Source organism: Penicillium cinerascens (assembly GCF_028974065.1).
Source record: "Penicillium cinerascens strain IBT 15544 chromosome Unknown contig_5_segment0_segment0, whole genome shotgun sequence".
NCBI classification, from domain to species: Eukaryota; Fungi; Ascomycota; class Eurotiomycetes; order Eurotiales; family Aspergillaceae; genus Penicillium; species Penicillium cinerascens.
Window position 1 is genome coordinate 3,806,307 of NW_026695294.1, and position 15,264 is coordinate 3,821,570.

At 51.6% G+C, this 15,264-nt stretch overlaps 7 protein-coding genes across 7 annotated transcripts; 4 read left to right on the top strand and 3 right to left on the bottom strand.

Moving 5' to 3' along the window:
* Window positions 1-79: 79 nt before the first annotated feature.
* Window positions 80-3,150, top strand: ysh1 (cleavage polyadenylation factor subunit YSH1; the record flags this gene model as incomplete). The annotated part of the gene is made up of 6 exons (XM_058452983.1): window positions 80-232; window positions 296-393; window positions 637-724; window positions 781-1,839; window positions 1,894-2,545; window positions 2,603-3,150. The coding sequence occupies 6 exons, from the start codon at window positions 80-82 to the stop codon at window positions 3,148-3,150; spliced, it is 2,598 nt and encodes an 865-aa protein (XP_058309521.1).
* A 145-nt stretch (window positions 3,151-3,295) lies between these two features.
* On the bottom strand, window positions 3,296-4,831 carry N7498_005922 (aminotransferase, class III; the record flags this gene model as incomplete). Its single annotated transcript, XM_058452984.1, has 4 exons — window positions 3,296-3,550; window positions 3,609-4,061; window positions 4,122-4,468; window positions 4,534-4,831. 4 exons carry the CDS (start codon window positions 4,829-4,831, stop codon window positions 3,296-3,298), a joined length of 1,353 nt encoding a protein of 450 aa, XP_058309522.1.
* Window positions 4,832-5,674: 843 nt separating this feature from the next.
* On the top strand, window positions 5,675-6,582 carry N7498_005923 (RNA-binding signal recognition particle subunit SEC65; the record flags this gene model as incomplete). Its single annotated transcript, XM_058452985.1, has 2 exons — window positions 5,675-6,116; window positions 6,221-6,582. The coding sequence occupies 2 exons, from the start codon at window positions 5,675-5,677 to the stop codon at window positions 6,580-6,582; spliced, it is 804 nt and encodes a 267-aa protein (XP_058309523.1).
* Window positions 6,583-7,022: 440 nt separating this feature from the next.
* N7498_005924 (uncharacterized protein) lies at window positions 7,023-8,523 on the bottom strand (the record flags this gene model as incomplete). Its single annotated transcript, XM_058452986.1, has 3 exons — window positions 7,023-7,821; window positions 7,873-7,950; window positions 8,003-8,523. The coding sequence occupies 3 exons, from the start codon at window positions 8,521-8,523 to the stop codon at window positions 7,023-7,025; spliced, it is 1,398 nt and encodes a 465-aa protein (XP_058309524.1).
* Window positions 8,524-8,880: 357 nt separating this feature from the next.
* Window positions 8,881-10,547, top strand: N7498_005925 (uncharacterized protein; the record flags this gene model as incomplete). The annotated part of the gene is made up of 2 exons (XM_058452987.1): window positions 8,881-10,044; window positions 10,218-10,547. The coding sequence occupies 2 exons, from the start codon at window positions 8,881-8,883 to the stop codon at window positions 10,545-10,547; spliced, it is 1,494 nt and encodes a 497-aa protein (XP_058309525.1).
* Window positions 10,548-11,126: 579 nt separating this feature from the next.
* Window positions 11,127-12,353, top strand: N7498_005926 (uncharacterized protein; the record flags this gene model as incomplete). Its single annotated transcript, XM_058452988.1, has 1 exon — window positions 11,127-12,353. One exon carries the CDS (start codon window positions 11,127-11,129, stop codon window positions 12,351-12,353), a length of 1,227 nt encoding a protein of 408 aa, XP_058309526.1.
* A 373-nt stretch (window positions 12,354-12,726) lies between these two features.
* Window positions 12,727-14,035, bottom strand: sur2 (sphingosine hydroxylase; the record flags this gene model as incomplete). The annotated part of the gene is made up of 2 exons (XM_058452989.1): window positions 12,727-13,292; window positions 13,348-14,035. The coding sequence occupies 2 exons, from the start codon at window positions 14,033-14,035 to the stop codon at window positions 12,727-12,729; spliced, it is 1,254 nt and encodes a 417-aa protein (XP_058309527.1).
* Between the last annotated feature and the right edge of the window lie 1,229 nt (window positions 14,036-15,264).

The window sequence follows — 15,264 nt, forward strand, 5'->3', positions numbered from 1 at the left end:
CCCTTCGCTTCAACTGCTCCGTCGAATCGATCTCGGATTCGCCTGACCTTAGGACGCAAACACCTTTACTCGCTCCACGATGGCAGCTAAGCGCAAAGTTTCTGCGATGGGTACGGCCGTCGACGATGAGCCGGTCGACCCGTCAGATGAGCTTGCATTCTACTGCCTGGGAGGAGGAAACGAGGTCGGACGATCATGTCATATCATACAGTACAAGGGCAAGACGGTTATGGTAGGCCTGATCTGATCCGCAATACCATTATAATTGACGCCGAGCTGATATGCGACCTCATAGCTCGACGCAGGAATGCATCCGGCCAAAGAAGGCTTCTCCGCGCTTCCATTTTTTGATGAGTTCGACTTGAGTACGGTTGACGTTTTGCTGATTAGCCAGTACGTGCAATGCCCCTGTCTCTTCCCCCCGATGCACTTTTGGATCGACTATACTTGGATTGGAGCACTGGGAGATTATGCTTGTTGATTCTACCATCCGCCCCGCTTCATACTTTGCCTGTATACCAAACGCCAGATACAGTTCTGGCGGCTGTGTTGTCTATCTCACACCTTCCTAGGGCACTTGAACATATCTACATCTCACTATTCTTGCGACAGTTTGCTAACGTTGTGCTCCTTTAGTTTTCATGTCGACCACTCCTCTGCCCTTCCCTATGTTCTCAGCAAGACTAATTTTGCCGGTCGTGTCATGATGACCCATGCCACCAAGGTGCGTATCTCCGGCATCAGGCGCTGGATATGGCGAATTAATCCGTATTTTTCTAGGCAATCTACAAATGGCTCATTCAGGACAATGTTCGTGTCAGCAATACCTCCTCCTCCTCTGATCAGCGTACCACCCTCTATACCGAGCAAGACCATCTGTCAACGCTTCCTTTGATCGAAACGATCGACTTCAACACTACCCATACTATCAACGGCATAAAAATCACCCCTTATCCAGCCGGCCATGTATTAGGCGCCGCAATGTTTCTGGTGTCGATTGCTGGATTGAATCTCCTATTCACGGGTGACTATTCCCGCGAGGAGGACCGGCATTTGATACCTGCAGAGGTCCCTCGAGGCATCAAGATCGATGTTCTGATTACTGAATCTACATTCGGTATATCCTCAAATCCGCCCCGTCTGGAACGTGAGGCTGCGCTGATGAAATCAATTACCGGTATCTTGAACCGCGGAGGTCGTGCTTTGCTGCCTGTATTCGCCCTCGGACGAGCCCAGGAGCTGCTACTCATTCTTGAGGAATACTGGGAGCGGCATCCGGAGCTGCAGAAAATTCCCATCTACTACATCGGTAATATGGCAAGAAGATGCATGGTTGTTTATCAGACCTATATTGGAGCAATGAATGACAACATCAAGCGGCTCTTCCGGCAACGCATGGCGGAAGCCGAAGCTAGCGGTGACAAGAGTGTGAGTGCCGGCCCATGGGATTTCCGCTTCATCAGAAGTCTGCGGAGTCTCGAGCGGTTTGAAGATATTTCCCCTTGTGTGCTCCTTTCGTCGCCTGGTATGTTACAGACGGGCACCAGTCGGGAGCTGCTCGAAAGGTGGGCACCGAGCGAACGTAACGGAGTCGTTATGACTGGTTACAGTGTCGAAGGAACTATGGCCAAGCAGCTTCTCAACGAGCCTGACCAGATCCCCGCAATCATGTCCAAAGTTTCTGCAATCCAAGGCCGTGGCCGTGTTCCTGGAGGCAATGACGAAGATCAGAAAGTGATGATTCCACGTCGCTGCACTATCGACGAAATCAGTTTTGCTGCACATGTCGATGGTGTCGAAAACCGCAATTTCATCGAAGAAGTCGCTGCACCAGTCGTGGTATGTACCTATTGCCCTCACTTTTTCCATGCTATCCACTAACCTATTTGGTAGATCCTTGTGCATGGCGAGAAACATCAGATGATGCGTCTCAAATCAAAGCTTCTGAGTCTTAATGCAGACAAAACTATCAAGGTCAAGGTGTACACTCCTGCAAATTGCGACGAAGTCCGCATCCCATTTAGAAAAGACAAGTTTGCCAAGGTCGTTGGTAAGCTCGCACAGATCGCGCCGCCTGAGGATGAGGATGACAGCCAGTTGATGGCTGGGGTTCTCGTTCAAAACGGCTTTGACCTGGCTTTGATGGCCCCAGATGACCTTCGTGAATACGCCGGTTTGACAACAACCACTATCACTTGCAAGCAACACCTGACCCTTAGTTCTGCGAGTATGGACTTGATTCGATGGGCTCTCGAAGGTACTTTTGGAGCCATTGAAGAAGTGGGAACAAACCCAAGGACCGAAACGAAGACAGAAATCAACGGGGATGCGGATGAATCAAGTGCAAAGCAGGAGGTGGCCGATGAAGAAATCTCCATGGAAGAGACACAAACGTTCCTTGTCATGGGATGTGTTATACTGCGTTATCACTCGCGGACCCGGGAGGTTGAACTCGAGTGGGAGGGCAACATGATGAACGACGGAGTTGCTGATGCTGTCATGGCCGTCCTTCTCACGGTCGAGAGCAGCCCAGCCTCCGTGAAGCGTATGTACTATATTGAACTTGCATTGTTGAACTATGCTAACAACTGCTACCTTTCAGAATCCGCGAAAAACAAGCACCATCACCATCACCACCACCACCATGACGATGACTTTGCTGCTCTTCCCAACCCCCACTCTCAGCTGGGGGCTGAAGATCGACTGGCCCGTCTCCTCATGATGCTGGAGGCGCAGTTCGGCACCAACATTGCCCCCATCGACCGCCCTCGCGTTCCATCTGATCTCGTCAATGGCACTTCCGAGGGAACCGACGGTGTTAAAACCGAGGTGAACGAGGAACGGCTTGCTGACATCGAGTCGGCTGAGCTCGATCGTCTCCAGGCCCTGGGAATTCCGGTCCCTGGTCTCGAAATCACGGTCGACAAGCATGTCGCCCGAGTTTGGCTGGAGAGCCTGGAGGTGGAATGCACCAACCCTGTTCTTCGTGATCGCGTTCGTGTGGTTGTTGAAAGAGCGGTCGAGACCGTTGCTGGCCTGTGGGCGGCATCTTCCATGCCGAAAGAGATCGTGTCGAACGGGACTGCGAAGGGACAGATGGAAATTGATGCGGCTGCGCCAAAATTGGCCGCCATCGAAGCTCAGAGCTGATCTTCCTCGGATTGTTTTAATGTACAATAGTGGTATAGTCTCCCACATGAATTATTCTTTGAACTGGTATTTTCGGTATACCTCGCTCAGTCTTGTTTCTTCACAAATTGTAAGCAATTCTTGATTTAGATGGTATAGTTTCTAGTTACAATTCCAACTCCGCAAGAACATCAGCTAGAACTCTGGCCGTCACCTCCACAATGATATCAATTTCGTCCTTGGACACAATGTAGGGTGGAGCCAACACCACATGATCACCACGGATACCGTCTACTGTACCTGGGCAGCCATAGAGCGAGACGGCGTATTCCGGCTGCAAACCCTTTTCCTGGATCAGGAATGACAATCGGGTCTGAGGATCAAACGGCTCTTTGGTGGTTTTGTCCTTGACAAACTCCATCTGTGAGTTTAGATTAGTAAACACTTTCCTCGAGATAGTTGGCTCACTGTATACTTACTCCCCAGAACAGCCCCTTGCCCCGAATATCTCCCACATACGGATGATCCTCAAACTGTCGACGCAGTTGACTCTCCAGGTAAGAGCCCATAGTTTGCACATTCTCAAGGAGCGAATCTTCCTGTATGGTCTTCTGCACGGCTAACGCTGCTGCACAGGAGATGGGATGGCCCTGATATGTCTGCCCGTGTCGAAAGACACCAGTGCCTTTGTCCATTGTCTGCACGATGGAGTCGCCGATCAAGATCCCCGATACAGGGGCGTAACCACCTCCTAGCCCTTTGCCAATGGTTTGAATATCGGGAACGACATTTTCCTGCTCCCAGGCGTGAAGAGTGCCACAGCGGCCCATGCCACTCATGATTTCGTCCAGGATCAACAAGGCACCGTACTTCTCACACACAGCTTTTATGGCGGCGAAGTAGCCGGGGACAGCAGGAACGCAGCCAAGAGCCTATGGTACATATCCTGGATGAATATTTGGCTCCTCTATAACATTGATGGAATAACATACCGCACCGACTACAGGCTCTGCAATAAAAGCGCACACGCTATCGGATCCCACACGCTGAAACTCCGCGTCCAACTCGGCAGCAAGTCGGGTAACGTAGTCTGCATCAGACTCGCCTTCCTTTTTGCCTCGATAGGCATAGCACGGAGACACGTGAGAGGTGTTCTGTGCTAACAATGGCTCGAATGGCTGTCTCCGAAGAACATGTCCGCCGGCACCTAGGGCACCGAGCGTGGTACCATGGTAAGAGGGCAGACGAGCAATGAACCGGGTGCGTTGAGGTTCAGGAGTCGGCAGTTCGAGGAAGTATTGCCGAGCCAATTTGAGGGCAGCTTCAACGGCCTCGGAACCTGAGGAGAAATATTTCTTTAGCTCAATGGAGAATGAATAACTGCAGTCGTTAGTCTCATCATACCTGAGCTGACTACAAACAGCTTGGAAAGTTTCCCGCCAGTAGATTCAGTCAGGAGCCGAGCCAAATCCTCGGAGACCTGCGTTCCAAAGAAAGCCGAATGACAGTATGAAAGCTGATCAATCTGATCCTTAATCATTTGATTGATCTTTTCATTGCCGTGACCTAGACATGAGACAGCGGCGCCGCCAGTCGAGTCAAGAAACCGTGTGCCATCCTCAAGAGTGAGATAGATTCCCTTACCACCCACAGCCTTCTTGGGAATGGAGCGGGTGTCTCGGTGCAGAACAGCGCTGGGCATGTTGGAGGGAATCTCGAGATGATGTTAGTATAAGGAATGTGTTCAGTTAGTTAATACATACCGAGGTATATGGTGTCTAAGACGATACTTGGAGTATATCAAGAACGATGTAGTCAACGTCCTGAGAAGTGGACAATGCCTTCCTCTTATACTTGTTAATCTCGAGTACCCGAGGCAATTCCTGCGGGGCATAAGTGGGTTCGGCATGCCGAGCGGGGGGAAGCCGATAGGTCCATTGGTTCAGCGCCGGGCTTCCACTGTGCATCGCTATCTGCGTATTATGATTGAAGGGTGTCAAGAGAGAGTCGTATTTGAGGGGGGGGGGGCTCTCCCTAGGCATTCCTATTCCGGATGGTAGGGCGCTCAGAGCCTTGGTGTGGAAGACTGCGGGGAATAACATTTGGTGATGACTCAACCCAGGTACATTTATATAGATGAGACACGGCTTTTAAGTAAAAGAATATAGGCAGGACTTCGGAAATCTTCAATATAACAGTCAGCTACAAACCATAGAGATGGGGGGGACCCGCATTATATCATCATTCGAGCGTAATTCGGTATGGCTGAAGCACTTTCTACCGTTTTACAAGGATATTTCATGATGAATGGGTCTATCGAAATTGCATTGGTGATAAGGACTATAAATTCCGTGACTACAATAAGTTTGAAGGCAGGATCCATGTCAATCAAGATGCTGCCATTGTAGGTGTTTTTCGCAGTCCCGCATAGAGCGGCGGCAACTGGCGAGCCCCCGACTCCGCCCGCACAGACACAGAAGCGCAGAGGCCACACCCGCACTTTCTTCCTCCAACTCCATCGCCCACTCCACGTCCAATTCACATCATGTCGCACCACGCCCAAGTCGAGGAGCTGTCTGACTCCGACCCCGAGGAGATCGCTCCCTCCGACGACACGCCGCTTACTGGAAACACCATTATCGCGCCCGCGTCGGTCCCTGCATCAGCTCCTCGTCCATCGAACCCTCCTCCCATGGCTCAGGCTCCGATGCCTGAGCCGCAGCGCGAAATCCCCAAACACTTCCAATGCCTCTACCCTGTCTACTTTGACAAGACGCGCTCCCGCGCAGATGGTCGCAAGGTCGGTGCCGAGTTGGCAGTGGAAAATCCGCTCGCTCGTGACATCGTGGACGCCGTGCAGATGCTGGGATTGAAGGCGGGCTTGGAACCCGAGAAGCTGCACCCCAAGGATTGGGCGAACCCCGGACGAGTGCGCGTGTTGCTCAAGGATGAGAATGGCAAATTGGTGAATTCCAAGATCAAGAATAGTAAGTCTTCGAATGATTCTTCCACCGCTTGTGGGGTGGCACTGTCGGCGGATCTGGGGACATTTGCTCTTTTTTCGGGCATAGCTAATTCCGTCTGTCTGCAGAACATCACCTCTACATCCTCGTCGCGGAATACTTGAAAGCTCACCCCACCACCGAGCAATCACCGTACCGGTTACGGATCCGTGGACTGCCTATGCCCGAAAAGCTCCCCGAGGCTCCTCCCGCCCCGCGCGGCTGGAAGATTGGCAAGATTCTGCCCATCCACTCGCCAGCCTACAGTGGCGGCGGTGTTAGCGACAACCCATTCAAAGAGGCTATGGCTGAAATGCAGAACATGGGAGGAATGCCCGGGATGCCCCAGATTCCCGGAATGCCTGGTATGCCCGGCATGCCGGGGATGGGAGGCGAGCCCTCCGGAGCAGGCGCGGAAAAGAAGAAGAAGGATAAGAAGAAGGGTAAATGATTGGTCGACTTCTCTTCTTTTCCATTCTATCTTCCACTTGCATTGCACGGCGATGGGCGTTATTTGCTTCTGATACGATAGAGGATATATACTTCCTTGATACCTGCTCGAGTCTGGCTGTGGATATCACCAATCCGTGGCGCTCGTCTGAACTCATGTACAATCCCCAAAACCACATTCTACAAATTATGACGAAGGTCGTGTGACAAGATATTCAATTCCTCCTGGGATGACTGAAGGGCAACCAGTCGATGAAGTAAACGTTTGTCCTTATTCATAGAGGCCTGCTAAGGCGGTCATAGATACATTAGATCTCGAGTCTAACATCACCAATCTACATTTCGAGCTTGAAAGTGCCGACTCGCAGTGCGAACCGGGGTATATCCAACATGCAATCCATCTGCGGATCACGAGAATCATTCCTCTTATGTGGTCAGGTGTTACCTGTCGAGGCATGAGAAGCATTCAAAGTCTTGCGGTTGATCGCTCTTTTGTCGTCCCGGCGAGCCTCCGTTCCGGTATTGCCAGAGACGACTGAAATCTTTCACACGAAGAGGCTCTCGGTTATCGTCTGGCTTGTATGCCTGTCTTGATCGGTTCTCCATGATAGGTATAGGAAGTAGTGTTTCCTCCCGACCTTCGTCTGGCTCTTCTGAGCCGCCCATGGTCCTCTCCAAAGCCGGGTCTGTTGTGGTCTCCACTTCCATGTCCATGAAAGGATTCGATTCCAGAACTCTCATATCAGGGCCAAGGGTGAACATATTGTCTAGATAATGCTGGTTCAGCAGATGACCTGATCCTGGGCGGACAAAGAGCCGGCCCATATAGCGATTCGGAATATTGGCAAAACGCAGAACCCCCAGCCAAGTGACCGGGTCAGCCGCATTAGCATAGTGTTCAATGTATCCAATGGATCGGTTGGCTCGTCGGTGACCATTTGAGCCTTCGTTGGGCCCGCGTCGCCACGTACGACGAGGGTTGTTGAAGTGGTTAGCAGCGTTTCCAAATGTATACACTTCCAACTGTTCAAGAATGTCCTGCGGCATCTCATCCAATAGCCAGTCGATAATCAAGCTACCCTCGATACCCCCCTGGCTGTGAAGTATGAGGACCACCTTCTCACATGCGGGATCTAACAGTGCCTTTTTGACCATCGGGTAGGCGCTCCGCACGTCACCAGTGGCGTAGGCAAAGCCTCGCTGGATCAAACACTCGATCAGATCAAAAGTCAAGCCAGCACTAGAACAGTCAGACCGCACACGCAGACGTTCAGGGGTATGTGGTACATACGTGCGGTTGTGTATCCCGGTGATTTTCCGACCAAAGGTGTACGATAACTGATCGATATTATTTTGTACCCAATAATGACTAGGTGGAAGCATATTTAGTGAGGGATCATTTTCTAGACGTCCGCACTCACCCGCCCGCCACTCCATTTATAAAAAGCCACTGCTCCCGTTCATGGCCAGGCTGCTCATTCACCGGCACCTGTGACACCAAGACCCGTCCGAAGCCGTTCAACACCAGCATACAAATCACAAAGTTCATGACCAAACTGATCGTGACGTATAGAATGATCCATAGAGCGGGGATCACGAACATAATCCCAAGCGGCACGGAAAAGAGAAAAAGCAGTTGGCTGACGGTGAGGAAAGTCTGGGTGACTACTGACACTCCATTTTGAAAGGACGGGTGCAGCTCATCGAGCGAGGCCGTTCGCCCGAGGCAAAGAGGTAGAATGATGTTCGGGAGTGCCCATGAATTCTGAACAAACAGGCAGAGGTCGTTCAAGACCAGCTTGAGCGGCGATGCGGTATATGGCAAGGGAGACGCGTTAGGACCTCGCCTGACAAGACGAACTTGAGACAGCATAGTGACCCCGACTCTCCTCACGGATTTGAAACGAGAAACTTGGCAAACAAAGCGCGAGGCAACTGCCATTGGTGTCGGCGATCTGACCGCTGGACTAAAAATGCCAAAGGTACTTTTTCAGTACCATACTAGTCACACAATTTCACTTCTGACAATTGGCGCCTATCATGTGATAGTTATGAACTTGCCCGTTTCTCGGCCTCAACTACATGCATCTCGGCTTCCAAGGTTTTGTGCCTGTCTCATAACCCTTGTAAACCATGCGGGGCTTCACAGAACCCCGATATCAGTCTTGTGCTCGGGCCCGATTCCATTACCAAGCTGACACACAGCCGTGGGGGCTATCGGCGTATTCCGCAACCGCCGTCTTGTGTCGCCGTCCCCTTGTGAATTCTCGATGACCTTTTGAAAATATAACACGCAGAAATGCATACCGTCAGCGAAGAATTGATCATTGCCGAATTGGAGCAGCCCTGGCAGCGGGATCAGCTGGACGAAGTGCGCACTGGAAAAGGCAAACCGGTCTTTGGCCTCCCACTCCAGTCCGCCATCTTCAAGTCCGTCCGGTACGGATCAGTCACCGTGGACAAGCTGGGCTGTCAAGGCGACGAGCATGCCTACGAATTCCATGGCGGCCCAGACAAGGCACTGCTACAGTATTGCTCGCGGCACTACAATGTCTGGGGTAAAGAGCTACGCGGTAGTGAACATCTCTTTCGCGTTGGTGGGTTTGGGGAAAACCTGGTTGCACGCAATGCAAATGAGCGTAATACTTGCATCGGGGACGTTGATCGCATCGGGCGCGATGTCATTGTCCAAGTTAGCATGCCCCGACAGCCTTGTTATAAACTCAACCACCGATTCCAAGAAAAGAACATATCGCGACTCACCCAGGAAAAGTTTCGGACGGGCTGGTTTTATCGTATCCTCCACGAGGGCTCCATTCATGCGGGCGATGATATCGAGCTGCTGGAGCGGCCGCATCCGGAATGGACAGTAGCCCTCGTTCAACATTATCTCTATATCGAAAAGGAGAACTATGAAATCATGAAGGAACTGGCTGAGATTGAGGAGCTGGGCAATGAAATTCGAGACATCTTCCAGAACCGACTCAATAAGAAATTCGAAGATCAAGAAGCACGATTGCTGGGTGACGATTCCATGGCTCTCGACATGTGGGCCGACTATCGACTGGCGCAGAAGCGAAAAGAAACACCCGCCGTTGAATCTTTTGTTTTCGAGGCGGTTCATCCCAGAATGTCACCGGAGGAAGCTCTGCCGGGAACACACGTGCGCTTGAAATTAGGTGGTCGTCTCATCCGAGCCTACTCGGTGGTTGGAGGCAACCAGAATCGTTTCACCCTCGGAGTGGCCCTGGACCGAGATGCGAGTCGAGGAGGCTCCCTTTATCTCCATCAGACCATCCGTGAAGGAGAAGTGATCACTATCAGCAACTTCGTCGCGACGTTCCCTCTGGCTAAGGAAGCCGACCACCATACTCTTATCGCCGGAGGTATTGGAATTACGGGATTGCTTGCATCTGCCCTGGAATTAGAGCGAAGCAATGCATCATATCACCTTCACTACGTGGTACGATCACAAGAGGAGGTGGCATTTAAACCGTATCTCCAATCTCTCTCCAACGTGACTATTTATTCCAAGAAGTTGGACAAGCCTTTCGACGTGTCCAAAGCCCTTCAGCAAGCCGACAGCAATACACATATCTACTGTTGCTCGGGGGGAGGTTGATGAATGCCGTACAGAACGCTGCAGACGAACTCGGCCTTCCCAAACAGAACATTCATTTCGAGTCATTTCAAGCAAACAGCACAGGTGACCCATTTACTGCAGAATTGGCCGAGACCAAGAAAGAGGTGGATGTAGGGCCGGGCGAAAGTCTGCTCGATGCGCTCCGATCTGCTGGATTTGATATCCCATCCACATGCGAGGCGGGTAATTGCGGGACATGCCGTGTTGGTGTACGCAGTGGTCGAGTCGAACATCGCGGTACCGGGCTACTTGACAATGAGAAGGATACTGCGATGCTCAGCTGTGTCTCTCGGGGCATTGGCCGTATTGTTCTGGATCTTTAGATTTGCCGATCCTCCTCGATCGGTTTGGTAGTATAAAATATTCATCCTAATGCATTCATTCACTTACGTTGGGCATCCTTCTCATTGATGTTCTTTGTAATTGTGATCTAAAAATGACATTTGAAATGCTTAGACACCAGGAGACGTTTTGAATGGCCATTGTCTAACAAAGAAGTTGAATATTATAAATAGCAACTCAACGATATGGCCAAGTTAAACAAAGCACAGCATCACAATCCAGCCTGAATGGCTTTGAGAGGGCAGGGTGCATGATACGTGTCCGATCAATAAAGGATGAAAGCGTGCAAGACAGGGTTCCCGGGAATAAAAGGTATAAGAACTCCGTCCATTCCCAAGCTGGCCCTATCGTGAACAATAGTTGTCACCCTACAACGAACTCGACGATATAAATACCTGCTTGTTACAGATAGCACCTGATCCTCCACCCAAACTACGGCACTCGAAATCATGGATGGTAACCCAGTCCCCAAACGGTTCACGGTGGAGGCCAGACCCCAATCCATACCTCGTGAGACCTACCCTGGGTTAGTCACAGAGCTGAGCAGAAGAGAGGTGAGGATGCTAACGCAGATACTGCATCTAGACAATACAGGCTCCTCTTTTCACCAGGTCCCGCTCATTGAGCAGCTCATTCAGTCTCTGCCGAAGTGTTTGCGTCGCCAACCGCGCCTGTCCCTGGGTCGGATCAGGTCATCGGGGCTTTGCGAGGTGCACAAAAGATTGAACGCAGATTTGATGACAGATAGTCTTTCCCTGGTCCAGAGCGAGGTTACGACGAGATTTCGGCAGCTCGATGTATATCCAGAACTAGTCCCGCCCGTCGAGCGAGATATTCTAGCCAGGCTGCGAGCGTTGCAGGGCATGTGGACCAAGCCTAGTATGAACAATCCGGTGGCTCCTAACGCCTTGCCGTATCAGATTAACGGATGTCCGGCATGTATCCTCGCACGTATCGCTGCAGACAGTGAGATTATCCGAGATCTGCGCGTGGTCTTGCAGAGCCGCACTCGCACGCGTAAGAACCATCGAGCACCTACTCTCATGGTATTCGTCGACGAATGCATCCGCCAGTTCGGCGACGACGAAGCGGACAAGCTCTTTGGGACCGCTAGCAATTTGGCGTTTCAAATGAAGATCACTCGAAAGGCATGCGTCAAGGCCCGGTACCGTGATAATAAGCACTCGCATCGCCATATGCGGAAGTCTTGTGTGGACAGACGCCATCATAACAGAAATTCCGACGGCGCAGTTGATATACCTGACTATCGCCGTTCGCATGTTCCTTCCATTGGCGTGATCCAAGAAGGCAACATCGCTTCCCATCACTCGAAAAGTAGTCTTGCAAGAGTGAGCCTTTACGAGCCATCTCCCGGGGCCAATAATAGCACAGCCTCCGTTCACTCCTGGGGAGACGTCAAGAGGCAGCTCAGCATGGTCAAGACTTGCAGGCAGATTGCAAACGAAACCTCTTATTCCCGAGCAACGTCGGTTCCAGAGGCCAGAGTTGCACCCCTCCGGATCAGCAAGGTGGAGTCTCGGTTCGAAGAGCAGAGCCAGACGCGCACGAAGGTTCCGCAACGCTATGACTACCATGAGCACGAGCGCTCTGTCTCGCATTATTCCAGCAGTGATTACTGGACGGATGCCTCCTTAGACTCAGATGACGATGATGCAGCGCCTGAGATCCAGCCTCACCCTCGATCTCAGTCTTTTGCATCCAGAAAGCAGCCAGAGGCTGCGATGACCACTTGGAGCCTGGTGTGCGGTCAAGGGAACATGATCTGACGGACTTCCATACGGAGATATTGAACACGGGTAATCGAAAATGAACGAATGTTTTGAATTTCTTTTGCTAGTTTTCCAAGTCCATCGCATGGGATATTGTGCTATTGTGCAAATGATATCGAATTTCGAATTGTTAAACGAGTGTGCCGACTTGTAAGACATTATCGACACTAAATCACGGTGAGGAGTCGTAGAGAAAACCATGTACAAAGAATTGACTGGCAGTCTCATATTATTAATACAGAGGGATCAGTAACCCCATATACATGAATGATGATAGAAACAATGCAAGTCTCGGGGAGTTGACCGGCAGCTCCGAGGACCGACAAAACAATGCATGAGTAATGAGGACATATTCAATTTCATCACGGTTTCAATTGTGCAGGACGCTCCCTGAGACGCCGTGGCTGGGTCCCTTCAAACTGTCGACAGTTTTCCGGCGGAGGCGAGTTCGCGTCGCTGGCCCCTCGGAAGAGACCACCACGGGTTCGTGTTCGCGTCCCTCGACTGCCGACACCTCTGCAGCCTGGGCGGCATCCGCGTCAACCTGTTTCTGGGCGCTCTCACGAGCCCGCTCGTAACGAAGCTTGACCTCACCCTTCCACTGGGTGTCGAGCAAGCGATCCCAGAAGATGAAAAAGGGCTGGGAGAAGTTGGTCTTGATGCCCCAGCTCTGGTGGTGGATGTCATGATAGGCGGCATTGTTGGAGGTGAAGTGCTGGAGAGGGTCCCAAGGGAATGCGTAGCCGCAGTGGTCGTCAACGGTCTTGATGGTTGAAATGGTGTAAAACCACATGGCTTGGCGGTTGGTCATGCCAGAAACCAAGAATCCAATGCCGGTACCGGCCGTATCCAAAAGAAATCCCTCGACGGGATGGTTGTACAAGGCGCCAAAGGCGTAGGGAACGTAGAGTCGGTGGTGGCGAGAGTGGAAGGTCACTGAAAAAAAGGTTAGATGCGGCAACGACGGTGGATAAACTTCATCCCAACTTACCATAGAGCCAACGGTTCAGGTGCATGGCCCGGTGCAGGAAGTATTGCCAAGTGTCGACAATGGAGACGGCGAGCATGAACTGCAAGCCGGGAACAAAATACCAGTAGATGAAACCGGCCAAGGACAACTCCCAGCTCGTAAAGGCCGGGGCCGAGACTTCCGCGCCACCGTCAAGAATCACCGACTGCATCACGCTCGGATACGATCCTCCGGCCAGAGCACCGGCAAGCATGGTGTGTCCGTTCTGCGACACCTGTTTGGCCAGGCCGGCAGCATCCACCCCGATGAGAGCTAACATCGGAGGGATCGCCTTCTGCAGAAACCGGATTCGCTGCGCCCAGACGGCGACATCATACTCCTCTCGTCCAACGGTCTCCACCGGGTCGAAATACGCCATGGATGCACCAGCCAGCGTCTGGATCACCTGCTGCAAGACCACATCACGAACGACTTCCCAACGAGTCACGCGGTTTCGCTTCGACACTTCGGCGGGAGTGTGCAGACGGTATTTTTCGAAATAGTTGTTCACATCCAAGTAGTGGTAGATCATTGACATGGCCCAGTAGGCGATAATGGGCAGGATGAGGGCAACATAGTTATCGGGAACGGGCGGAAAGAGCGGTTCGCGGACGGAGGTGGTGTAACTCGGCAGGGGAGGGAGATCGAAGGTGGCAGAAGCGTTGGCCATGATGAAGGAGTGGTGAGAATGTACCACTCTCCGTGCAAGGTGGAAGAATACAAAGGAAATCAAGAATGGATTCAGGTGAGATGGGGGAGGAAAGAGAGGAAGTCAGCAACTGCCCACTTTGCAGGGGAGTCGGAAGCTGACAGGCAAGCGCGATACCAAAGGCGCCAACTCGAAACGAAAAAAGGCGATAAGAATATAGTGAGAAAGGAGGGGAGGGAAAAAGATTAGAAGATAAAAGATCCGCGATCAGGAGGCGACGGATTCGAGTGGCGCGAGTTCGGATGCGGTGGTTGCTGTAACGCCGCTGGTACCGTAATTCCATCGTCCATTGGCCAGGCCGAGCGGAGAGTGGTAACTTACCGTATCGGATGATAATCCACATCCCATGTACTGTATGAATCAGCCTTGCATCAGTTGATTACATAGCATTGGACTGCGACGTGTTAACTATTGACTAGCTATTGAATCAGTTCGATACGGTATAAAGGCACCCGCTGCTTAATACGTAGAAGGCGGTTCGCATGCAACTGGGCAGCGCGAATAAACAAGTATAGTACAATCGCAAGGACGCGTAGTTTGCTTCAATTCTTTTCGAGGCACACGATCAGCGAATCCGTCGTCATCCAATCGCGTTCGTGTCATGCGGTGATATATACTCACTGTGAAAGCAAGCAACGGACAGAAATACGTTCGCATTTGCATTTAGCAGAAACACCATCGTCCGCTTCAGTATTTCCAAGTTGGCTTTCAGCTGATCCAGGCTTGACTCAAGGAATACTAGCCAAAAATTCCCGGTGACTGACTGACAGCGACTCTCTCCAGGCTGTCATCCATTACGTATGGACCACTCACCTGGTTCACAATGAGCAGCAGTATTTTGTTATGGCAGTGAAACCAACATCGTAGCTAAGAGACCGGTGACCAGTGCCATATTATCTTTTCCATCAGGGGGGTGGATTGTAAGTGTGTCGGAAGACTGAAAATCTCAGGTAGCCAGCATTTCGAACGACGGACGGAGCAGAAACGAGGTGCAGATACCAAAATAAACAAATCAGTCGACCCGCGGGGAGAGTCCACCAGGCCCGTGGTTCTCCGACGGCTGGTTGAGGTCCAAAGGGTCAGACGGCTTCGAAAGGACGGGAGCGTTTGCTGAACGGCTGGCTGGTGTTTGACGGTTGATGGTTCTACACATCGCCTACGGGATTTGCGACAGACCTCATGGATACGGA